This window comes from Manihot esculenta, chromosome 13 (assembly GCF_001659605.2).
Source record: "Manihot esculenta cultivar AM560-2 chromosome 13, M.esculenta_v8, whole genome shotgun sequence".
Lineage (NCBI taxonomy): Eukaryota > Viridiplantae > Streptophyta > Magnoliopsida > Malpighiales > Euphorbiaceae > Manihot > Manihot esculenta.
In genome coordinates, this window is record NC_035173.2 from 7,280,956 (window position 1) to 7,306,255 (window position 25,300).

Genomic DNA, 25,300 nt, shown 5'->3' on the forward strand with positions numbered 1-25,300 from the left:
AATTTCGTTGCTATTTTTTATTTTTTTATATTTATTATTTTATTTTAAATATTAATATTAAATAATTCTTTTGATTATATAAAATACTGAAATTATTTTTAGTAATAGTAGCTTTAATAAATCAATAGTATTAAAATAATAATAATATTTAATAAAGTACAAGTAAAATTAAAATTAATAATATTCATAGTAACATTCGAAAATTTTATGCATTATTATTAGTTACTATTAAATATTTATTTTTAACATTTAATTCATAAAACATATAAGGGATTAGAAAGAGTAAAAAAATTAATACAATTGAAAGAGTTAAAATTTTATAATTAATAATTAAAAACAATAAATATATTATTTTTAATATAAATATCTAAAATTTAGAAAAAAAATTGATTAGAAAAATGAAGTTATGGAGATGTAAGAAGAGAGAAATAATTCTTTTTAATTATATTAATATAAAAATTTGTTATAATAAGTAAGAGTGAGTTTAATAATATTTAAATAAAAATGGAAGGAATTTTAATAAAAAAAAATACTCTAAGATGTAGTCTGATGGTAAGTGTATTAGAGTAAATTTGAGAGATTTTTATTTTATTTTTTTATTTTTAATTTTTATTTAGAAAAAATAAAAATAAAAATAAAAATAAAATTGAATGGCATATAGACATGAAAATAAAAGAATTTAATTTCTTTTAATTTAAAAATATAAATTTTATATATAATATATAAGAATTTATTTTAATTCTGGATGATAATGATGCCATTTAGCAAGAGAGAAAAAAAAGAGTAAGATAGAGTATAAGAGGATAACGGTTGATTAAAAAAAACAAAAAGAGGATAACGGTTTTCTTATAACCAGAACTGTTATCACACTTAATACTTTTATAAATGTTAGATAATAGAAGGCCAAAAGCATAGAGCACAAGTGAAGGGCAAGTAGGGTCCACAGATCCTCAATAAATCAGGAAGAGGACCCACAAATTTCCTTATCAGATCCATCAAAAACTCACATCAAATTCAAAACTACTTTAAGAACATGCAGGTGTTTTTTCATTAATAAAAGAAAAAAAAAAGTCAATGATCTGATTGGCTCCCATAGAACAACTTTGATTATATTATAATATCACCCACAGGAATCCATAATTATACCTGCACATTTTAAAATTATATCCATTCAGCACCACCCCTCCTCTTAAGTATGCATTTTCATTCCGCGTTTTACGGGTCTCTGTTTCAAATTCAAACATAAATCGACCCAAAATATTCATCTCTTCATGTGTTCTTTTCCTTAAAAACAACTATTTAATCCTTATATTATAAAAAATATATTAATTTTATTAGCATTAGTAACTGAAGTCTCTACTATTGGCAGAGCTCTAAAACTTCTTTACTGTGTTCTCTGAGCTCTGCATATATTTTTTCTTTTACTACTTCAGCTAAAAAGGATACTGTATATTCAATTTTCTTCCTAAACACCAAGCAGCTATCTGGCTTTTTTTGCTTCTGTGATTACATTAAAATGAAATTCAAGTAAAAATTTGCTGTATTCTGTCTTCTTTGCATTCTCCTCCACAAGTAATCTGGAGGAGTTCATCTAGTTCTCTCTTTTTTTTTTCTTTTTCTACTTCGATTGGTTATGTATAACGACTACGAAGCTATACGATTCGAGTTGAGGTAAATTTAATTAATGTCTTCAGTATGATTCCTCTCTACCCCTATAATGGTTATGTCTGTACTGTGTCTTCTCTATGTAAAATGCCACTCCCCATTGATGCAAATGGAGACTCTGGAAGGTTGAGTCCTTGGCTGCTCAAAAAGAAACCAAGAAATCTGAATCAGAATTGTACCTTTCATGCACAAATGTTAAGCTCTATAATAGCAGAAAAAATGATTGATCGTTTTAGTACCTGTCCTGATCACTGTAAATTGTGTTTATATGCTTGAGTTTATCCTCGCTGGCCGGAAAATAATTGAAACGATCCGCAGATGGGAACTCTGCGTGTTCTGCAGAGGCTATACAACGAATAAGCATTACGAAAATAAAACCGAGAAAATAGAAGCGAGATCGGAAGGATGTTGCACCTTCTGAAAACTTTAACTCATCCATTGAGTAGCGAAAATGAGAGTGATGATTGAGGGATTTAGAACTTAATTTCATCTCGGAGAGACGGATTCTCTCAAGTTCAAGTGCATGCTCTTGTTCCTCCATTAGCTGCTTCCGAAGCATTCTTAAATTATCAACTCTTGTCACTGCAAAAGTTTCAAGAAAAAATCGATTATTCGGAAGGTTATCCCTACTTGAATGAAGATTAAGGTAAAGCTTACTCGAATGAAGCTCAAAATCTCTGTCTACGAAATGCGGGCTGTAATACATGGGGTGCTGTATTTTCTCGGCATACTTTCTGCATCAAAATTTTCTAGAATCAATAAATACAAATTGAAAAAAATAAACACTGAAAACAAAATACAACTCTAAAAGCAAACTCAAAAAAACAAAAGAACATGTTTCTGCTTTCAAGAAATCAAAATTCTTCCAGAACATGTTCTCTGAAATCCCATACACTTGCTTCACATTGAAGATTTCACAACTAAACAATGTCACAATCATATGTTTCGTTCCAGTCTTTAAAGTTGAGAAGAAAACAAAATTCGGAGGAGGGATTCTTTATTATTTTTAAAAGCAGCAGGAGAATAGAAAAGAAGCACTAGTTTTTGCAAACAAAAGGTGACAAGCCAGCTGGAATCTTTAATCTATTTATTGATGTTGATGATTGAGATAGAGCATAATAAAAAGTACCAAAATTCTCAAACTTAGCCAACTCCTGTAGGAGAAAATATCTTAGAATCCAACAATGTGAATCTTTGACAAACTCCAATAGATGCCAAATTTAGAAAATAAGGGGTTTATATCAGTGACGATTTAATAAACCCAATGAAAAAATCGCCTAGCACCGAACGTCAAAAGATAATGGCAGCATGCAAATTAATGACATGACCATAATTATAAGAAGAGATAAGTTATTATATAGGCCATAATGATTATGTTCAGAATCTCTTTGCCATTTCAGATTGGCAAACTATGGAAGCAGTAACTACGTTACAGAACTTTAGGAATTGAAAAAATATCTAAATCAAAAGGAAGTAACATGAAATCTAACCACAAATTCAACAGAAGATAATTGATGCTGCACCTGTAGAAATAAGAATATATATTTTTAAAAAATTACCTATCAACAAGCTTCGACTTTTCCCTATAAGGCTTCACCAGAACTCGAGCCCCACATACGAAATGAGGATTCCCCTTTGCCAATATTTGTTTGACAGTTTCGACGAAGACGAAAGTGACGAATCCAAACATCCTCTTCTGTTGGCATGGAATCCTAACATCTTGAACAGGTCCAAATTTGCTACAAAAATTAAATGAAAAATATTTAGTATATAAGGCTCAAAAGAGAATAAAATGGTAATGACAACCATATATAAAGATGATCTGATATACTCACCTGAAGTAGCTGGAAACATCTTGCTCAGTGAAGGTACTTTCAGCCGGAAATGTAAGATAAATCTGCCTAGAACCGGCAACAATTCCACCAGGATCATTTCTTTCACCGGCATACTCCATATATTTGGGAACATCTTCTGATAGAATCACTGAATGCTGCCCATGAGGTCTGAATCAAACAAATTACAATTAGAAGTTATAAAAGCCAAGATAATATAACTGACAAGGAAAAGAAAGATGAATGAATATTCGCATATTTCACCTGTCAATGACTCGAATGCTGTTCTTCAGTCGTGCTAAAAGCTTTGTCAGACTATAACCAGCCTTACCATGTCTTTGGCTTTCTGTAAGATACCCTTCTGCCTGAAGTGTCCTTCCATACTTTTCATAATACATCATTGGCAAAGAGGCGATCGAAACAGGTGTCCCTCTTCTTGATCTCAGAAGTTCAGTAATCTCCATCTCAAGCTTTTCGAGAGACCCTGGTGAGATAACATGTTCTTCATTCGAAATCTCATTTGATTTTGGACTGAAAATCTGAGACAAGCTTTCTGGCATCATATGGCCATGGAAATACCTACAGCTATTTCCATGTTTACAAAAACCCTTGTTGAAATAATGACAAACTTTGACAGGAAAATCAGGCAAACTTGGAGACCTTCTATTAGTCCTAGGACCCATTGCAGGTTCCGGGTAAACGTGATTACTAGAAATATCAGAATAATTAATTAACTCTAACTGATCATCCAAAGTCAAGTACTGCATTTGGTTCTGAAGCCTACAATCTTCAGCAACCGAATCTGAAAACCCTGGCGCGACAAATTCCAAGTTGTGCACCTGTTGCTGGTCCACAGTTAATTGTGCATCCCAATATGTTCTTGCAGCCCTATGTGAAGCTACTGGAGACGAAGCTGGGAGTGAAGAAGCCGGTGAAAAGGGAGCAAATTGTAGAGGGATGTCTGAAGCAGGTGATGAATTCACCTGAGGTGGTGAGATTGGAGTAGGAACCGGTGGTTTGTATAGTCCAAGATCAGATTTGGCCTTGGTAATCAATGAATAAATCAAATTATCCGGGCTAAAAGCTAGCCGGATCATTTCTCGTTCGCCATGGTCTTGTAACAGAAGATACCCAATAATCTTAGACACATTTTCAGGCTCTAGCTGCTGAATTCTGTTGTATACAACCTTAGTTGATTCTGAAAAATCCATTTCAAATGCTCAAAGCCCTGCAAAATTCAATCCAAGTAGACATGGTTATGACATTTATATATGAAATCTGCTAACTTTGCTGTTTTCAGACAGAGATTTGACACAGCACAAAGACAACATTACAATTCATACACAACCTGTACCACAATTAAATGCAGATCTATCAGACCAAGATGATAAAAACATTAATATTCATTAAAATTTACCACAATACAATGCATATTTCACCATTTTCCATTTCTTTCAGAACATAAAGAAGCTAACTATTATGCATATAAAATAACCATAAACAACATTATATCCATGAAAGGAGAACTGATCCAAGAAAATATGTTAAAAACAGAAAGAGTTGACAGCTAAATCTGACCAGATAAAAGCTGGAAAATTATTGCTTCAAAAAGAGAAGCATAAACAGGAAATACATAAATTTGCTTCTTTATTTAGCATAGAGAACAGTATAATTTTGACTTTAAACAAACAGAAAGAAAAAGAAAATAAAGGGGAAAATGGAAAAGAAAAAAAAAAAAAAAAAAAGGCATAGAACAGAAACTGGAACACATCACATTTTTTTCTTTTTCTTTCTGAGAGAATCAGAGAAACTAAAAAGAAAATTATGCTTCAGAGTAGAAGACTTAGAGAAATACTGAAATGCCAAGAGATATTTGCTCTAATCTCAATCTTAAAACAGATTTTTATACTCTAGAAATTCAACCATGTGGGTTAAAAAAATTAAAAGAAGAAAAAAGCCCTTGATTTCTTCTTCTTCTTCTTCTTGATTTTTAATTTTTTGACTTAAGAATAAACCCAGAAAAAATATGTATATCAAAGAAAAAACATTTGAGTAAAACACAATAATCTTAAAAACCCAACCATTGTTATGCTACATTGCTTAAGAAACTGACGTCAAATTTCAGGGAAATTGGCCAATACAAATGCGGATTCTTATAATTTCATCTGAAATTAACCAATAGAAACTTCAAATAAGGCCATATCAAACCAGAAGAAGAATACATAACTGACACTGGAATCACAGAAACGTTAAAACTCCATCAATTGAAGAAACAGAACACCACTCCTCAGTCATTTTGGACACTAAACTCCCAAGTTTTGAAACATTTAAAAAAATAATAATAATACCCACATCAAAAGAAAGAACCTTTTGCAATAATTCACCAGAAAAGCAAAAACCTTTGAAAAAGTATCAGACCAGACCAGACCTACCCACAAAAACCAAAACCAAACAGATATGGCTTCTGAAAGATGATGAAGAAGAAGAAGAAGAAGAAGAAGAAGAAGAAGAAGCAAAATCAGACAAACCAACCCAAGGCCTCATACACCTTCTCTTCCATGGCCATGGGCTTTACTGAATTCTCTATCTCTCTCAATCAATCACTTTCTCTGTTTTGGCTTCCTTGTATCTCTGTGTCTCTCCCTTTATTACTCTCTCTGTTTCTTTTGCTGCTTTTATCGTCTTCTGTTCTTCATTCTCCGAAAAAACGACACCATTATTTAAATATTTAGATAATAATAATAATAATAAGATTATTTTTAAAAAAAAAAAAAAAACAAAAATGACAGAAAGGATAGGCTTTTAAAAGGCGCCTTGTCTTTAGTTTAAATCAACTATGGCTTAAATATACACACATTCTATCCTCAAAAAAGCACATGACAGAAATTTTTATATATTTATTTAATTTCCCCCTTTTATTTTCAAATTTTAAAATTCTCTTCCTATGATAATAATAATAATAAATTAAATTTTACAGGTTGTACTCTAGTTGGAGAAAATTGCGCCAACTTGTTTGGATTTCCTAAACTGTAAATTCACCGAAATGACATTATTACCCCCTCCCTCAATTTTAGAATTCACCCATTCAAACCAAATCAAAACTATCCAACGGATCGATAACAATATTTTCGGAATTAAATTTTAATTTTAATCTACCAATTTGAAAGAAATTTAAATTTAAATTTAAATTTAATTTAATTATCTTTATTATTTAAAAAAAAATTATTTTCCGTGCAATTTAGTTTAGATTTTTATAACTGATAAAATCGATCCAAAATCAAATAAAAACCGGCCCGTTAGATTACGCGAATCAACTACGGCCCCACGTGTACGTTATGAGAAAGATAAGCGGCTGTGATTGTCCACTTCAAAAACTCACTGCATGTTCGCCACGTGTCAAATGGTAAAGCAAGCTACAGTCTGGTACCTTGCGGTTTCTATATACGGATCAGCTACAGATCCATGAACACCAGAAGGTTTCTATTCTGTCTATCTGCACATGTGGGCCCCACGCCACCCAGGGATATTGTCCTACGTGTCATCGTACTGGTAAAATTCCAGTTCCAGTTCCAGTTCAGTTCTCCGCGATTGGTGGCGATGAGTGGAGGGGTATTTGTGGTAAAAAAATAATCTTTGTGAAGGAGGATTAACGGTTACCGTTAAGAGGGTGACGGAGAAGTAAATGATTCGTGAATCCCGAGTAGATTCATGAAGAGAGAAACAAGGTCGGGGACGTTAGGTTCGTCGTTAGAAGTGGGATTTTTATTTTTTTATTTTATTTTATTTTTTTTAAGATTAAGCCGATCGATTATGTTTCAACCGTTTTTTAGGCTATATTCTGGCGGATAAAGACTAATTTGATCAAGTGATTAACTAAAAAGGAGATTATATTATTAATTCTTATTTTTATTTTTTTTTAAAAGAAAAAGATGATTAGATTTAGGGATTGTGTGAGTTGAAGGTCGAGCTTATCCTTTTCATTTTTTAAAATAAAAAATGTCCAAATATCTATTGACTTTTTTTTTTTCTTGAAAAAAATCTCTCAAACTTTTAGATCAATACTCTGATGCTAAGTCAGTAGGCATACCTTTGAGTTTTGCGTCAGACTTTATTTTTCGAAAATATTATATTTTAATAAAAATTATAAACTATTTAACAAATTAGATTCATATTAATTCAAGATGAATATCTTCCAACAACTCAAAGTATTAAAGCGAAAACATTTAATAATAAATTGCAGTGTTTGAAAGTTAAAATTAAAAAATATAAAAAAAATTCTATTTAGAATTATAAATATTTTTTTTTTATAAAATAAAAATTAAAAATTGAGCGAATAGAAACTGAAATCTCTTAAATTTATTTAAATATATTTACTGTCAAACTAAAATCGTAAATATATAATTTAAGAAAATATTAAAATATTAAATTAACATTACTAAAATAAACACAATCACAACAGCTATTTTTTTTATTACTGTGAATTCATTATGTAATTTGAACATTTAATTAAATTTACCGGTTTTAAGTTTTTAATATCATAAAAAATATATATAAAAATTAAAATTATCCATCATTATAATATCAACTTTAGTTTTTTATAGTAAGAATTATCCATGATTATAATCAAATTATACAACTAATTAATTTAGTAGAAAGTTAAAATAGTTGCACAAATGTTTAGAGAAAAAACCAAAGTTGAACATATGTTATTATTAGACCATATATTAAAGTATTTTTCCTAAAAATATTATAAAGAAGTATAATTTAATCAAATAAAAATTTTAAATAAATATAGTTTTTGCTATTTATTAATAATAATAATAATAATAATAATATTATTATTATTATTATTATTATTGATGCAGTCAAAGAATAAAATTGTATTATAATTGGCTAAATTTAAAAAAACAATATGTGAGGCAAGAGCTGTATTGTATTAAATTATTTGAGATTTATTTCGATAAAAATTTAATTAAATTCTATTTGATTTCTAAACGACTCATTTAGTAAATGAGTTAAATTTAAATTTTATTATATTCAATTTTAAAATTCATGAGTTGTACCCATTTTTGAATTTATAAACGAGACTCGACATTTAAATAGTATGTTAAATCAAATTTAAATTTTTTAAAATTTAATTTTGCATAATTTAATTACACTCATGAAATTTATGTATATTTGAATCATTAAAATTTAATACTTTTTTTATTAATATACAAACTAACTTTTATATATATACTTATTTAATTAAAATTATTTAATTTTAAATTTATGAATTTAAAACTAAAATTTATTATATCTATAAATAAATTAAATAATTTATGAATTATTCGAAATTAAACGAATTCGACTCATCTAAACTTATTTGCTAAATAAACTAAATTTGAACTTATTATTAATATTTCGCTCGAATTTAAAAAGAGTAAAATTCAAGTTAAACTTAAATTTAAAAAAAATTATCGAATTAAACTTGAATTCTTTAAAACTTGCTTTGTTCAGTTTGATTATATCCTTACCAATAAGTATATTTATCATAATATTACTTTATTTATTCAATTGATATATTAAATTCTCATAAATTTTAATAAAAAATAATAACAAAATAACATAAACATTCTCACTCTAATAATAAATATTTATTAATTCAATTTGCATATACTATAATACTCGATATTTAAATTATATAATAATTAATATATAATTCTTTGATGATATGATATTCAACAAAATATTATCGTAATATACGTGAAATTGGCTAATATAATTTCTAACTGCTAAGTATATATCATATGAAATTAGCTAAAGATATTTACTAAAAAAACTCTACTTACGTGGATTAGACTAATTAACTTACTTTCGAAATGGTAAAGCAAATGAAAGTAAAAACTTCTCAAGCGTGTGAGGAATATAGCAAACTTGAGATTTATTTTAATATTTTAAAGAAAATTTCTACTAAGTTACTAAAACAACTTTGACTAAATAAAAAAAATTGAGAGTGAGAATGCAAAAACTGCATTAATAAATGGTTAAAAATGGGGGCTTAATGGCTAAGTAATTTTTAAAAAAAAAGCCTCGTGAATAGGGTTTTGGTTGCCAATTCCAAGATTGGATCATTCCGTGTTAACAACGTTGCTTAATTCTTCCCAATGTTCATAGCTCTTATATTTATATACACACACACCCGAAACACGCAAAATAATCTTATAAAAAAATAAAAAATAAAAATAAAATTTATTATTTATGAAAAATGTTGAATTATATAATGATATAAATTATTTATTTTTAAAAAATAATATATTAAATAAAAAAATTTTTAAATTCAAAATCTCACCTATTTATTATATCTGCACTCTTCTTTAATACTATTAACTCCTACGTTTTTCATTCACCCAACAGAACATTCAGACTTTGAATTTTAGATACTTTGAATTTTAGATAGCTATACACTGTAAGAAGATATTAGATAGGGATGGCAGGTTGGCGGATTTTCACGGGTATTTGATCCGTCTAAATTCTATTAAAATGGATCTGAGTTTTTATAAAATGGATTTAGACGGATTCAGATTTGAAAAATTTTATCTATCTCGAATTCGAGTAGAGTTTGAAATTAAGTGATCGGATACCTATTATCGAACCCGATTAGCTATACTAACAAAACTAACCCTAATTTTTAATTTCTTTTTTTATTTTACTATGTTTTCCTCTCTTCGTGGACGTCTCTCTCCCTCGCTTCCTTTTCCATAATTTTCAGTCGACGCTCTCCCCACTTCACTAACGACTGCCGGCAACGATAAATCGAAAACATATATAAAATTTCGGTAATTAAAATTTAGTTGTTTGTTCAAAATAATTTATATTTGAAAAATATTTTTAATAAAATAATATATTTTTTATTATTTAATTTTAATTTAAAAAATAAAATTATATAATAAATTTTTTAAAGTGTAGAAAAAGATCTAATTTCTTTTATTAAAAAAATATTTTGATCCAAGTTAGAATGAGAAAAAAAATAGAAAAGGCATGGAGTTCCAAGTTTGAAGTTTGTGATATAAAAAATAAATAAACATGTTCGTTGAAAGCAATTAGTATAATTAATGATGAAGATTTGGACAGCTTTGTCATAATCAGACAAGTTTATTAATTAATGGAATTTTGTTGTTCTCATCCAACATTATATTAAATAAATTGTAATGGTGAAGGCCAGAACATGTCTTTTGCCTTCATGGACTGCCATGTGATCGTAACAATAGCCGCATAACCTGTATTCATTTTAATACCATAATTTACTTTTTAGCTTTCAAGTCATATTAAAATTATCATTTATTTATAGAATCAACATCTCTTCATTTAATAATGTAATTTTTTAAATAAAAAATTAGAATTTTATTGATCATAATAAATTTACACTTATAATTAATTTATTTATAAAAAATATTTTTCAACGAAATAATTTAATTATTTTTTTATTTATTTGTCTAGCAAACTATTGAGTATATCCATATATATTGGATTCGTTATAATCAATGTGAATGATATATAAACAAATAAAATTAGTAAGTGAGAATATCGTGATTTTCTGAATTAATTTTTAGTAAAATATAAAAGTTAGAATAGATTATATTTTATTATAGCAACTAATCACTACTATAAATATTATTCATAATGTGTATATTCAACATATTGTTTTTTAATATTAAAATAATTACATGAAGATTTCATTTAGGTGTTGATGTAGTAAGTTTTAGGATTGTGCGTCTTCAAATGTAGTTAAATGTTTATCTAAAAATCAAAATTTTAGTATAGTTTCAATTTAATTTATCATGGTTTTCTTTTTAATAAATTTATCAAGAATGGAGCTGAATTGTGATTGTCAGATGTATATAATCATTTTGACGATCAAGTCAGTAAAAATAAACTGATAAAAGTGGATAAAAATGCATATTTTGATTTCTGTATTTATTAATTTTTATATTGTAATAAGATATAGTTAGTTATTAAATTTTTTAAAAAGCAGGCAGGTACCAATTAATGATAAGAGATCTTATTATAAGTGCAATCAAAATTCGTTAGATTGTATTCGCTATATGAAAATTCGTCCCCTTCAAAAGAGTGAGTCTTAGTGAAGGATCGACTTTTATGATATTCGAGTCTTAATTTTTATGGGTGGGACCACGTATCAGCCTATCAAATCTTTGCTATGAGACTCTATTTTATAATAACAATTTATAACTTATTTTGAGTGATTGTTATGTCGCATGATTCTAATTTTTCGATTCTAATATAATTTAGTATAATTTAGTTTTTAAAATAAATTTATATAATTTTTTAATGGAAACTTATATTTAAATTACAATTTAAATTTTAAAATTAATAATTAATTTATCAAATATATATAAATATATAAGCATGTAAATAACAGTAATAGTATATTATTTAATGTATTTTTTAGTTACTTTATCTATATAATCTTTAATTATAGAATGATTACATATATTATAAATATAGTAACACCGCTATAATTAGAAAGCATAAAGTAATTTAGTATACTTATACTTAAAATTCTTTAAAAAATATATGTAAATGCTATATGAATAATTAGTACAGCTAACAGCCACTGCAATCACTGTTAAATAAAAATTGAATAAATTTTAGAAATATCTTAATTTTTACAACACTTGTAAGCCCAAAACTAGAGTACTACTGATCGGCTTAATTTTTACAACACATGTAAGCCCAAAACTAAATTCTCTTAATTGGTCCGGTCCAGTTTTTTCGGCCCTACAATCAGACCTCCGAGCTTCAGTCCTAATCTCACCAACCGGCCTAGTCCGAAGGAGAAAAAGTCACCAATTCATTTACTTAGTGGGTCCATCCGCATGCGTGCAAAGGAGGAATTAAATGGCCGTTACTCATGGAACAGAGATATGATATTCTTGTACGTCCGTATCTGTATGGCAGAGATAGGTGACCCAATGACAGTGAAGCCATTACACGATGGACAAAGAAAAATAATAAAACGAGAGAATCACCTATCAAACTTACTCAACCCTTATAAAAATTTATTTTTCTGGATTTCACATCATCAAACACCATACGTAGAAACTTCACCATTATGGAGAAGAGCTCACTGGTACTGATACTTGAACGCTTTAGAATTGACCGTCCAAGCACAGAGCAGGACCAACCTGATAATGGCCACACAATAGAGGTAGAAGAAGCGGACTGACAGCGGAGAAGAAAAAGAAAACGAGATATGAGGTTTTGGCACGTGATGATGATACTCATGCATGTGACAGTCAAGGGGCTACTCGCGTTCAATGGGCCAAGCGTCAATCCTCTCCTTAGCACCACACATCTTCATTAAGATTTTATATATAAATACACAATTTAAGAAGAAATAAAAATAATATTTTAATAAAAATAATTTATATTTAATTATTATAATTATTTTAAGTTCATATATTAAATATATTAGGATTTTAGTGTAGAATATAAGTATTTATTTAGCGTACATGTGATGTGGTGCACAAACAAAGCAAGGCTAAAAAAGTAATTAAAAAGGAGAGGATATTTTATTATTTTTTGTTTGCTTATCCTTTCCTTTCCTTCCCTCGCCCAATCCTATCCCTTTTGCAACTTTGCTCTGCCGTTGGATTTCTATTGAGAATCGGGGATGATCCAGACAGTTGACGGCGTAGATTTGAAATTTTATTACTCTCGCAATTATCATTTTGTTTAATTAATTTGATTTCAATTGAAATATAAAATTGATTCTGAATTAAAAATAGATTATCAATGTTTTGCAAGAAATTATTTATTTAAATATATTTGTGTCAAAATTATTTAATTAGCTCTCGATAATTTTATTTATTTTAATTTTAAATTTATTTGTATTTTCTTAAATAATAACTCGCTTTTTAGAATTTAATTTAATATTAAGTATTAATATTTCACGTATCCATAATTGACGTTAAGAAATTTATTGTATTATTTTTTATTTTTCTTAATATAGTGTCCATCTTAATTTATATCTTTAATGGTAAAAATTACGTAAAGATTAAATTTTAAATATTGTGAAAATATATATCTTATGTAGAGAATATTAAGATTTGGAAAATATTAGAATTTCCGATAATACTTTTAGGTCTTTTATTTATTTATAATAATTTATAATTATTTTGTACTTGATAATTTCACTATTTAAAATATAAATTAATTTTATAGTTAGTTAAAAAAATCTTAAAGGATATATATAAAAATATAAGGATATTAAATTTTTTAAATAGCGATATAAATTAAATGCTAATTTTATTATTTAAATTAATTTTAAAGTTTATAAAAATATAATTAAATTAATTTTAAGATTAAAATTATTAAAATAACATGTTAAAATATTAGATAATTATTTAAATAATAATTTGATACTTTTAAGTAGAAATTTTAATTAGTGAGAATTAAAAATATTAATGAAATAAAAAATTTAAAAATAAATTTATTATTATTTAATATTTTAATTTAATTATTATTTTTAATTAAATTTAATATTTAAATTTAATTAATTTTTTATTTAAATTTAATTATAAAATATAAAAATAATTTATTAATTATAACCTTTATAATATAAAAATTAATTTATTATGTATAAATAATAAATTAAAAATTGATTGAGTTGATTTTATATTTATTTTTATATATAATATTATAATTTTAATACTATGAAATGAAATTATAAAAAATACATTACAATAATGAAATTTTTTAAATTATCTTTAATTGAATATGATAATAGTATATTTATGACTGAATAATAATTAAAAAAATTAAAAATTTTGAATTGATTAAATTAATGTTTTTTAAAATTCAAATAATATTATTAAATAATATTTATTTTTTAAATTAAATTATAAAATTCTATTATTTATTTATAGTGTGGTATAAATTTAATAATTAAAATAATAATTTGTTATCTTTTTTATTAGCTAAGATCTAAACTAAAAATTATTTATCGAGATAAGATTTTTTATTTAAACTCAAATTCATATTAGTAATGGATATAATTTTATTAAAAATTTTAATTCAATTAATTTTATGAATTAAAAAAGTCATTTGGATTGAATAGCTTAGCTTTCTATTTAATTAAAATTTAATTTTATTAATGAATACAATTATATTAAAATTTGTCTGATTCAATTAAAAATTATGACTTAAAATTATAAATTTGTTATTTTTTTATTGGCTGAAAAAAAATGAATTCATATATTTATGATATTTTTATTAAGTCTTATATTTTGATGAAAAATAAGAGAAATTTTTTAATTATATACTATATTTTAAAATTTATTCATATACAAAAATTTAAATCCAATTTATTAAAAAATTAAAAGTTAAAATACTAAAAAATAATTAGTGTCCGAAATTAATATGACTATAAAAAATATAATAATAAATATAAAATTGAGAAGAGGAAATAATGAGATTGTTAAAAATTATATTTAAACTTTTAAAATATATAATAATTTTTTATTTAAATCAATTTTTTAGAGTTAATTAAAAAACCTTTAAGATATGCATAAATTTAAAATATTATTTTTTATGATACAGATTATTATATTTAAATATTATATAATTTTGAAAAGAGTATAACATAATAAATTTATAATTTAAAGTGAATATTAAAATAAAAAGTTTAAATTTAATTAATGAATGTTAAATATTTATTTATTTATTTTTTTAAAATGAAGATTGAAAATTCGAGAGGAAAATATGAGATCTCATATATTTATTTCTTCAGATGGAGTTATCATCCGATTAAATTTATGCGTGTAAATATTAAATATTTATTAAATAATAAAATTAAAAAGTAATATATTTTTAAAATTAAAATATGAATTGTTATTCTAAATAAAAGAATTTTTTTTATAAATTAAAATGAAATATAATTCAATTATTTTTTTGCAAGACATAAATCAGACATAAAATTAGTTGTCCTTACAACTGTATGAGCAATTTGATTCGCTAATCTCCTAACAAAAGCAAATAAAATATACTGTAACTTACGAAGAAGAGCCTTACAATAACTAATCATCAATTCAAAATATGAAGAATTGAGTGTGGAGAATTCAAAACATTAACAACCAGCTCACAATTCATCTCCACATAAACTCACAATTCATCTCCACACAAACTGGAAAATAATTTTTAAATTTCAACTAGCTCAATACTTCCCTAAAACACAATACTTCACTTAATATTCACTTAATAGAGGATTCATTAAACCATGCACAATCATAAGTTGACCTTCACAACAATACCCAATGAATTTCGGACCTCCATTCCTAAATCATATGAATCATTAGCAATATCTATATTACATTTATAATGTTCAAGGGGAGGAGGTTGCCAAACTACTACCGCTAGTGGTTTAATAACAGAATCTGAAACTCTAAAATGTAATCTAGCCAGCTGCCATAGCCCTATTAACCAAGTAAATAGTCTGCTGAAAAATCTGATTCCATACAACATCATTAGGATGTGTCCACAATCTCCATATCAATATAAAAACCTCTTCACGTTGAGACATAAATAAAAAAAGTAAGAACATAAGACAACATAGCATTGAGAGAAGGAAAAGATATCCAACCAAAATTTAACAGCAACTAACAAGATTTTGCAAAAAAGCAATAATAGAGAACATGAAAGTCTGTTTGTTTACAAGGCAAAATATTTTGTAAAATACGCCAAATGAGAAACTTTAACTTAACTGAAATAACAACTTTCTAAATAAGATGTCACAGAAAACTATGGTCAGATCCTCCATTACCCCACGATAGTCTTCCTTCACAACATAATTGCCCTTTTGATTTAAAGCTCAATACCCAGGGGTGGAGGGAGGAGCTTCCCTTTGGTAGGGCACCGCTGCGCACTGCTGCGGCACCACCGTCTGCGCCGCTGCGACACTTTCATCCCCTTCAAAACATTTTTCGGTCGCTGGTACGGCACGTGCCCTCTTGCCGTACCCTCTCTCCGCCCCTGCCAACACCAATCATTATTGTATTTTCTAAAAGATAAAAGAATATGTAAAATATTATATGCTACTGAAAATAAGTCCGAATTAAATCGGGCATTCCACATCCTACTCAAAATTAAAACTGAAAAAACAAAATGCATATTCTTAGCAATTTCAATCTGAATATAAGGATCATCTGGTTCTAAAATTTAAGGATCTGTCAGAATGTGAGTTGGAAATTTAATTTATTAAATTTTTATGAAAATTAATTTTGATTAAAAGTAAATATTATAAAAATTGTCAAGAAATAATTTAAATCTATTTATATCAAAATTACTTAATTAGTTTTTGAGAATTTTTTTCCTTTATCGATTTTTTTTATTTTTAACTTTAAATATTTATACTTTTTTAATTAATAATTATTTTCTTCTTTTAGAATTTAATCTAATTTAATATTGAATATTAATATTTAATAAATTTATAATTAACATTAAAAAATCATTTATTATTTTATTAATTTTTTAAAAGAAGAGAGTTCATCTTAATTTACATTTTAATGGTAAAAAATATAAAATTTTAGATTTAAAATATTTAAAAATATTTATAATAGGTTTTCAAAAAATATTTTCAATGTTATAAAAATGTTTGCTATTTATAATTTTAAATATTTATGTTTACTCTATAAATAATAAAAATAAAAAAATAATTAAATCAATTTGAATATATTATTAATTTGTTTAAAATAAAAAATTTAATTGAATTCTATTATTTAAATTTATTATGATCTCCTCTTGCATAGATTGCTGATTGCCCCCAAAGGGAGTTTCCGTTTTGGACCCTGTGGTTTTGCGATTTCTGATCCATCGTTCCACGCCCAAATTCTTATTGCATTAGATTAATTTCTCCCTTTCGTGCTGTGTTTCAATAGAAGATCGATGTATCAGTGGAGGAAATTCGAGTTCTTCGAGGAGAAATATGGGGGAAAGAGTAAGATTCCCGAGGATGTTAGTGGGAAGATTGAGTGCTGCTCCAGCGGCAGAGGTAAGGTAGTGATCGGCTCCGGCGATGGTACCGTTAGCTTACTCGATCGAGGTCTCAACTTCAATTTCGCTTTTCCAGCTCATTCCTCCTCCGTCCTTTTTCTCCAGCAGCTCAAAGTATGGCCTTTTTCTTTTGTAGAAATTATTCTTCTTTTTATGGGAATGTTTGGCTGTTGAGCAAATGCGGACAATGAAAGCACTTCAGTTTCCTCTCGATTGCGTTATGTGAAACGAAATTAAGGTTATGGAATGTTGGATTTTAACGTAAATTTTCTTTTGCTTTTTTTTTTTTTAAGCAAGCTTTAGGATCCATTCTTCTATTCTGAAGTATTTCTATCTTCCTCTTTAGCTGATTTCAAATGTTCATACCCTGATACCCCTCTCCATTTTAGAGAATTTCCCACGTACCACAGGGAGATGGAAATTGGATTTAGACTTCTTCGTTTGTAACAGCATTATTTTGTTTGAGTTTAATCTTTTATTTTGTCTTTTTAGACACTCAATATTCAGTTTTTGGTTTTGCTTGATATTTTGGAATGTTTTGCTGCTGACGGTTGAGAAACTGTAGCTAAGATACAGAAAGCTTTGAATGGAAGAGCCTTTACTTTATGGGTAGAATTCGTTGATTGATTACAATGTCATTTCATGTTCTCTTTCCTTTAAAATCAAACTTAATGTTTAGTTTTTGTGGTGAATTCTCAATTTTTTATATTTGACACTGTGGAAAAAAGATCTTAAGCATATAATTTCTTTACTTAAAACTGCACTTTTATCATCAAGAATCTATCAAGGATAGATCATTTTTGGCATTGCATTTCATTTCTTTTTTCATGTGGGATGAATCAGCAACGCAACTTCCTTGTGACTATTGGAGAGGATGAGCAAATATCTCCACAGCAATCTGCTTTTTGCCTCAAGGTTTTTGACCTTGACAAGATGCAGCCAGAGGGCACAAGTTCATCTGTACCTGATTGTATTGGAATACTGCGAATATTCACTAATCAGTTTCCTCAAGCAAAGGTAATTAGCTATCTTTTTTCAATTTCATATAATTGCTCTGCTTGTATATTTGATGCTCTGTGCCATCTATAAGGGCCCAGACAAAATGTGTATAGCAAAAGGTCTCCATACTAAATATTTGATTCTGAATTTCTGCTTATCTTTAAGAGAAATATGGAAATTATGATTCAATGCAGATAACATCATTTTTAGTGCTGGAGGAAGCTCCTCCAATACTACTCATAGCTATTGGCTTAGATAATGGTTGTATTTATTGCATCAAAGGGGACATTGCAAGGGAACGTATCTCGCGCTTCAAACTTCAGGTGGATACTGTTTCAGACAAAAGTGATTCATCCGTTACAGGTCTTGGATTCAGAGTGGATGGTCAAGCCCTTCAGTTATTTGCTGTGACACCAAGTTCTCTGAGTTTATTCAGCTTGCACAATCAACCACCTAGGCGGCAAATGCTAGATCAGATAGGATGCGATGTCAATAGTGTGACAATGAGTGATCGCTCGGTAAGGAGCCTGGGAACCTTTCTCCTTGCACAGTTTATGTAGCTCTTTAAATGTTTATCATTTTTGTTTCCACATGTTCTATTATCAGGAGTTGATAATTGGTCGACCTGAAGCTGTTTATTTTTATGAAGTTGATGGGCGTGGTCCTTGTTGGGCATTTGAGGGAGAGAAGAAATTCCTAGGGTGGTTTCGGGGTTACCTTTTATGTGTTATTGCAGATCAAAGAAGTGGCAAAGATACTTTCAATGTTTATGACCTGAAGAACCGCTTAATAGCCCACAGTCTAGCAGTTAAAGATATTTCTCACATGCTGTGTGAATGGGGTAACATAATACTTATAATGTCTGACAAATCAGCTTTGTGTATTGGGGAGAAAGATATGGAAAGCAAACTGGATATGCTATTCAAGAAAAATCTTTATACTGTGGCTATCAATCTTGTTCAAAGTCAGCAAGCTGATGCTGCGGCAACAGCAGAAGTGCTAAGGAAATACGGAGATCATCTATATAGCAAACAAGATTATGATGAGGCGATGGCCCAGTACATCAACACTATTGGTCACCTTGAACCTTCATATGTGATACAGAAGTTTCTGGATGCACAAAGAATATATAACCTCACAAATTACTTGGAAAATTTACATGAGAAGGGTCTTGCTTCTAAAGATCATACTACTCTTCTCTTAAACTGCTATACCAAATTGAAAGATGTTGACAAGCTGAATCTATTTATTAAAAGTGAGGATGGTGCTGGAGAACACAAGTTTGATGTGGAGACTGCAATAAGGGTCTGCCGAGCTGCCAATTACCATGTGCATGCAATGTATGTTGCAAAGAAGGCAGGGAGGCATGAACTGTATCTAAAGATCTTGCTTGAAGACCTTGGCAGATATGATGAGGCCTTGCAGTATATTTCAAGCCTTGAACCAAGTCAGGCTGGGGTTACTGTGAAAGAATATGGTAAAATACTCATAGAGCACAAGCCAGCTGAGACAATTGAGATACTGATGAGGCTTTGTACTGAGGATGGTGAATCAGCTAAAAGAGGATCTTCAAGTGGTGCATACTTATCTATGTTGCCATCGCCTGTTGATTTTCTCAACATTTTCATGCATCACCCACTGTCTCTTATGAACTTTCTTGAAAAATATACTGACAAGGTGAAGGACTCTCCTGCTCAGGTAGAAATTCACAATACACTCTTGGAATTGTACCTGTCAAATGATTTGAACTTTCCATCAATATCACAAGCCAGCAGTGGTGTAGATCTTTCTCTTAGTGCAAAGTCAGGAGCAGCTAGGAAATCGAAAGCAGAATCCAATGGGAAATTAATTGTTGATCAGAAAGACGCATACAAGGAAAAAGAGCACGCAGAAAGGTGTGAGAAAGGACTGCGCTTGCTAAAGAGTGCATGGCCATCTGAATTGGAACATCCACTTTATGAAGTTGATCTTGCAATAATTCTGTGCGAGATGAATGGATTCAAAGAGGGGCTTTTATATCTTTATGAAAAGATGAAACTATATAAAGAGGTTATTGCTTGCTACATGCTGTCCCATGATCATGAGGGTTTAATTGCATGCTGCAAAAGGCTGGGAGATACAGGTAAGGGAGGTGATCCATCTCTTTGGGCTGATTTGCTGAAATACTTTGGTGAACTAGGAGAAGATTGCTCCAAAGAAGTGAAGGAAGTTTTGACTTATATAGAAAGAGATGACATCCTGCCTCCTATTATTGTTCTTCAGACCTTGTCCAGAAATCCATGCCTCACGCTCTCTGTCATAAAGGATTATATAGCTCGGAAGCTTGAACAAGAGTCCAAGCTGATTGATGAGGATCGTCGAGCAATTGAGAAGTATCAGGTTGTAATGGTCTCTTGCACAATTATGTTTAATACCTTAAATACCATCAATTAATTGTTATATGCATTTAGATCAATACTTCTTAGAACTTCTTTTGAGGCCTTTTTGCTTTTGAATCAATTCTAACTTGGGATTGTTTCATTTTCTTCACTAGCAATGCATGTATTATGTCTCTAATAATCAGTATAAACCACTAGCCCTAAGTTTTTAATTTTAGTGGTGTAAATGAATAGAGCTTCGAAGAGCTCAGCTCGTTAGATTTTAACTGAGCTCGACTTGAGCTTCAAATTGCATGAACTCTAATTGGAAGCTTGAGCTCGATTTTGTCAAACTTGGCTCCCATTTAGCTCATTTGTCAAGCTTTTGTGTGCAGCTTGCATTTAGTTTGTTTATCAAGCTCATGAACCCAGCCCACCTTTAACTCATTTATCAAGCTCACTACTCATCAATCCTAATTAGCCATCTAACTGAAAATTGATCTTTTGTTAATTACTATTTAAAGCTCATTAATAATAGGTTCAATAAATCATAATAATGATGAGTTATAGTAGCTATGAATTATATTTTATACAGTTGTGTAACTAATTTTTTTAATGTGACATTCTTTTAACTGTGCAGGATGACGCACTGGCAATGAGAAAAGAAATTCAGGATCTTAGGACGAATGCAAGGATCTTTCAGCTCAGCAAGTGCACTGCTTGCACTTTCACTCTTGATCTTCCGGCTGTACACTTCATGTGCATGCATTCATTCCATCAGCGTTGCCTTGGTGATAATGAAAGGGAATGTCCTGAATGCGCTTCTGAGTACAGATCTGTTATGGAGATGAAAAGAAGTCTGGAGCAGAATTCAAAAGATCAAGATCTGTTCTTTCAGCAAGTGAAGAGTTCTAAGGATGGGTTCTCGGTGATTGCTGAGTATTTTGGAAAAGGGATCATCAGCAAAACCAATAATGGCCCTAAAGGAACTCAGAGGTCTAGGAGTTTGTCTTCCAGCAGTGGATTCTGATTTCCTTTGAGCGTTACTCATTCTTGCTATTTTATGCATTGCCTTGCAATTTCTACTCAATGTTGTTTGGTAGTTAGTTGGAGCTAGGTTTGAAATGAGCTAAAATTGTTCTTGCTATAATAGATTTGCTTCTAATAGGCTAAAGTTTGTTTACCCAAGTGAGCTTGCTGTCCAACTAAGATAAAATGATGGTCCACTGGGGGAATACTATAGAGATGCATCCATGGTTGTTATCTGCATTCTGTTTTAGATTGAAAGTAAACTTCGGATTTCCCATGGAGGAACATCAAAGCGAGGGTATGTTTACAGCTGAATTTTTGTTGCTTGATTTCTCCTAATGCACGGTTTCATCAAGTGCTCTGTTTCTTCTTTTACCATGCAAAAAGCAAATGTAGAGGAACACCTTTGTGAAATAAATTCGGTTGTGTGTGGTTGTCAAGCTGTGATACTGGTCAAATTCTGTACAGTTGAATATTGATTGTATTTATAACACACTTGAGTAGGTCAGAAGAGCATGCCATCTTTGGAATTTCAAATCATCAATGGAGTTACTATTTTACTAGTGATTTATAGACAAACATGACCTTTAGCTTCATTGACTTTAATCACAGAAAGGGAATTACTTCACTTGTGCTTTTGACCTGCTCATTATTTGGAACTCAAATAGCAAAACTTGAGGTTTTTCCCCTTTTGAACTTAATGGGCAAAATTTCTTCTTATGGACTAGAAATTGATTTCATTTGATTTGATTGTTACATCTCTTTCAGCTCCTGAACATGGGGCTTGCACTAGAAGGTTATGGTTTTCATTGCTTGTACATACTATGTGCATGGGCCCTACACTTTGCAGCTTTCACCTGCTCCTTTGAAGGTATGCCATGTTTGTATATGAAAGGAATCTAAACAATAAATGAAGTTGGTATCTGTGAGCACTTTTGTGATTGTTTGGCCTTGCAGCAGGAAGTTGATTGGAATCTAATTACTAATTAGTTCAATAAAAGTTTAGAGATTTGATTATATGATTGTGGACCCTAAGATTCTAATTAGTGATCAAGTCCTTTGTTTCTACTTGTGAACACAATGTGTTATTACACTTTAATGTACATATTGAAAGTGGGAAATGAAAGAACTTCTCAAATAGGAAAAGGCTGTTGAGATTTGAAATCTTAACTCATGTATTATTAGGCACTCAGTCACTAAGTTATTAGTTTAGGAAAATTTACTATTCAATCCCTGTAGTACAGGGAAAGTCATTATTTGATCCTTCAAATATGAAAAATACATTTAACACATTTTTGAAATTTTAAAATGTTTACTAATTAGTCATTCTGTTTATTTTAATCATTAAATTTTTTTACTATTTAATTTCTATAATATGAAAAAACTCATTAGTAGATTATTTAGTTTTGCAAAAATGTTTACTAATTAGTCTATCTGTATTAACTTAATGGCAGAAATTAACGGAAGAACTAATTATCTATTTTTTTTTAAATTTTAGAATATTGTAATATATTTTTTTAAATGTATGGATTAACTAATGAATTTTTATATATCACAAGAATCGGATACTAATTTTTCTATTAGTTTATCACTATCAAAGTCTCATTATCAAATGTATCACTTGAATAGGCATATTGCTATTTTATTTTATTTTAATCATAGCCTTAATTTTGTTAATTATTTAATATGGTATTAGAATGATTTAAGATCTGAATTTCTTGTTTAAGGAGAGCAGGTGAGGTGTCTACATTTTGGCCAGGGTTCAACTGATAATGTTTGAGTTCAAAACAATTGGGACAAACTAATGATTATATATTGCAATTATGCCAATAATATTAGCTAGATACAAAGAATTTTTATTAAAATTCAATCATGAAAATATTTTTTTTACATTTAAAACACTTTGAAAAATTATCATAATACTAGGAAAATTAAGTCATTTACAAGAAAAATGACTTAGTATTTTTTAAAATAAAAAATTATTTTCAGAACTTTCAAAAAAAAAAAATAAAGACTTCATATTTTATTAATATTACAAACTAACTCTTTTATTTTTAACATTACAATCAAATTATAAAAAAATAAATTATTAAAAGAAAATCAATTTGAATTTCGTAGAAAAAAAAACTTAATACATATTTATCAAAATATAAAATTACAAAATGAATTTTGAATTAATAAGACTGTAGATGAAGAGGGCTATACGTTTAATTTATAAATAATAAATTTAAGAATAATTTCAATATCATTAACTAAAACTGAAAAGTCATGATCCCTTCCCTATTTGTAAAAGAAATCAACCAAAGGAAACAACGGTGTCGCATCTTGCACGTGGCTTGTCGTGCTTATGAATTAATACTAATTAATAAGATTGACCTTGCACAACTCATTGCTTAAATATCTTAACATTTTTATTTAAAACGTTGAATGTTAGTATAATAATTATTTTAAAAAATTTATAAAAATTTTATCTAAATTTTAAATTAAATTTATTTATTTATTTACTAAATTCTTTAGTATTTGATTGTCACATTAGTCCCAATTAATTTAAAATTAAACTATTTTTGAATCTAAATGGAAATAGAAATTTTTTTTATTTACAATATTCAATCTATGCAAGTTAATTTTAAATTAGATATAATAAAAAATTGTTAAGTTTTTTTATGGTTAATAATGGGAAAATTTTATATATTAAAACTTCATTTATTTCAAAAAAAAACTTTCGTGAAAAATAATTTTCATATATTTTACAATTTGAGATGCTAAAAACAATGTCAACAAAAATATTTTTCTATTTAAAGAAAAAATTACTTTATGTTTTTAAAAAAATATTTGTTTCAATATTTGGAGAATTTTATTAATACTACTATATTAATTATTTTTATTTTTTAAAATTAAAATTAAATAATAAAAAATAAATTATTTTTTAAAAATATTTACAGGAAAAATATTTTTTATATAAAATGTTTTTATGAGAATATTTTTAAATGTAAATTATTTACAAAAATAAATGGAGATTAAATGGTAATTTAGTCTTATAATAATTATTAAATCAATATTTATTGGTGAACTAAATATATTAATAATTATTATCCAGCAAAAGTAAAATTATATTGATAAATCTTTTTTTCCATGATAAATCTGACTTTCTTCTTGGACCATTATATGAGTCCATCAAATGGGTCTCTCAATATTCAAAATTCTGTTTGATGAAAAGACCTGCAAAATAAGGAAAAACGGTCAGAGGTCTACCGGGGATGCTCCGGTGGGGACCCTCCAACGTTTAAGTCAGATTCTATGAATTAGAGTAATATAATTGGGTAAGGGTTGCAGAGAGAAAATAAAAAATGGAGTCCAGGAAGGAGAGGA

The 25,300-nt window shown here is 28.4% G+C and overlaps 2 protein-coding genes across 7 annotated transcripts; one reads left to right on the forward strand and one right to left on the reverse strand.

The window, feature by feature from the left end:
* Positions 1-1,383: 1,383 nt before the first annotated feature.
* Positions 1,384-6,193, reverse strand: LOC110630583 (zinc finger CCCH domain-containing protein 18). 4 transcript variants are annotated; one of them, XM_021778129.2, is made up of 8 exons: positions 6,026-6,193; positions 3,762-4,725; positions 3,501-3,668; positions 3,225-3,404; positions 2,323-2,399; positions 2,080-2,247; positions 1,905-2,010; positions 1,384-1,803 (listed from the first exon to the last, which is right to left on the reverse strand). In XM_021778129.2, the coding sequence occupies exons 2-8, from the start codon at positions 4,706-4,708 to the stop codon at positions 1,722-1,724; spliced, it is 1,728 nt and encodes a 575-aa protein (XP_021633821.1). In that variant the 5' UTR covers positions 4,709-4,725; positions 6,026-6,193; the 3' UTR covers positions 1,384-1,721. The 4 variants fall into 4 exon arrangements, with proteins under 4 accessions (XP_021633821.1, XP_021633819.1, XP_021633822.1 ...); XM_021778127.2 differs by having other exon boundaries at positions 5,930-6,193; XM_021778130.2 differs by having other exon boundaries at positions 6,030-6,192.
* Positions 6,194-17,293: 11,100 nt separating this feature from the next.
* Positions 17,294-22,471, forward strand: LOC110629627 (vacuolar protein-sorting-associated protein 11 homolog). 3 transcript variants are annotated; one of them, XM_021776687.2, is made up of 5 exons: positions 17,294-17,660; positions 18,390-18,563; positions 18,740-19,063; positions 19,152-20,924; positions 21,543-22,471. In XM_021776687.2, the coding sequence occupies exons 1-5, from the start codon at positions 17,439-17,441 to the stop codon at positions 21,930-21,932; spliced, it is 2,883 nt and encodes a 960-aa protein (XP_021632379.1). In that variant the 5' UTR covers positions 17,294-17,438; the 3' UTR covers positions 21,933-22,471. The 3 variants fall into 3 exon arrangements, with proteins under 3 accessions (XP_021632379.1, XP_021632380.1, XP_043805521.1); XM_021776688.2 differs by having other exon boundaries at positions 17,456-17,595; positions 17,683-18,563; XM_043949586.1 differs by lacking the exon at positions 17,294-17,660 and having other exon boundaries at positions 18,438-18,563; positions 18,711-19,063.
* Positions 22,472-25,300: the final 2,829 nt, after the last annotated feature.

Bases quoted from the DNA above. Each gene is read 5' to 3' on its own strand.
- LOC110630583 (XM_021778129.2), bottom strand. From the start codon at position 4,708: ATGGATTTTTCAGAATCAACTAAGGTTGTATACAACAGAATTCAGCAG. The intron at 3,405-3,500 runs GTGAGTATATCA...TAATTTTTGTAG, and splicing joins GATGTTTCCAGCTACTTCAG to CAAATTTGGACCTGTTCAAG. The intron at 1,804-1,904 runs GTACTAAAACGA...CTTTTTGAGCAG, and splicing joins ATTTACAGTGATCAGGACAG to CCAAGGACTCAACCTTCCAG.
- LOC110629627 (XM_021776687.2), top strand. From the start codon at position 17,439: ATGTATCAGTGGAGGAAATTCGAGTTCTTCGAGGAGAAATATGGGGGA. The intron at 18,564-18,739 runs GTAATTAGCTAT...GATTCAATGCAG, and splicing joins ATCAGTTTCCTCAAGCAAAG to ATAACATCATTTTTAGTGCT. The intron at 20,925-21,542 runs GTTGTAATGGTC...TTAACTGTGCAG, and splicing joins GAGCAATTGAGAAGTATCAG to GATGACGCACTGGCAATGAG.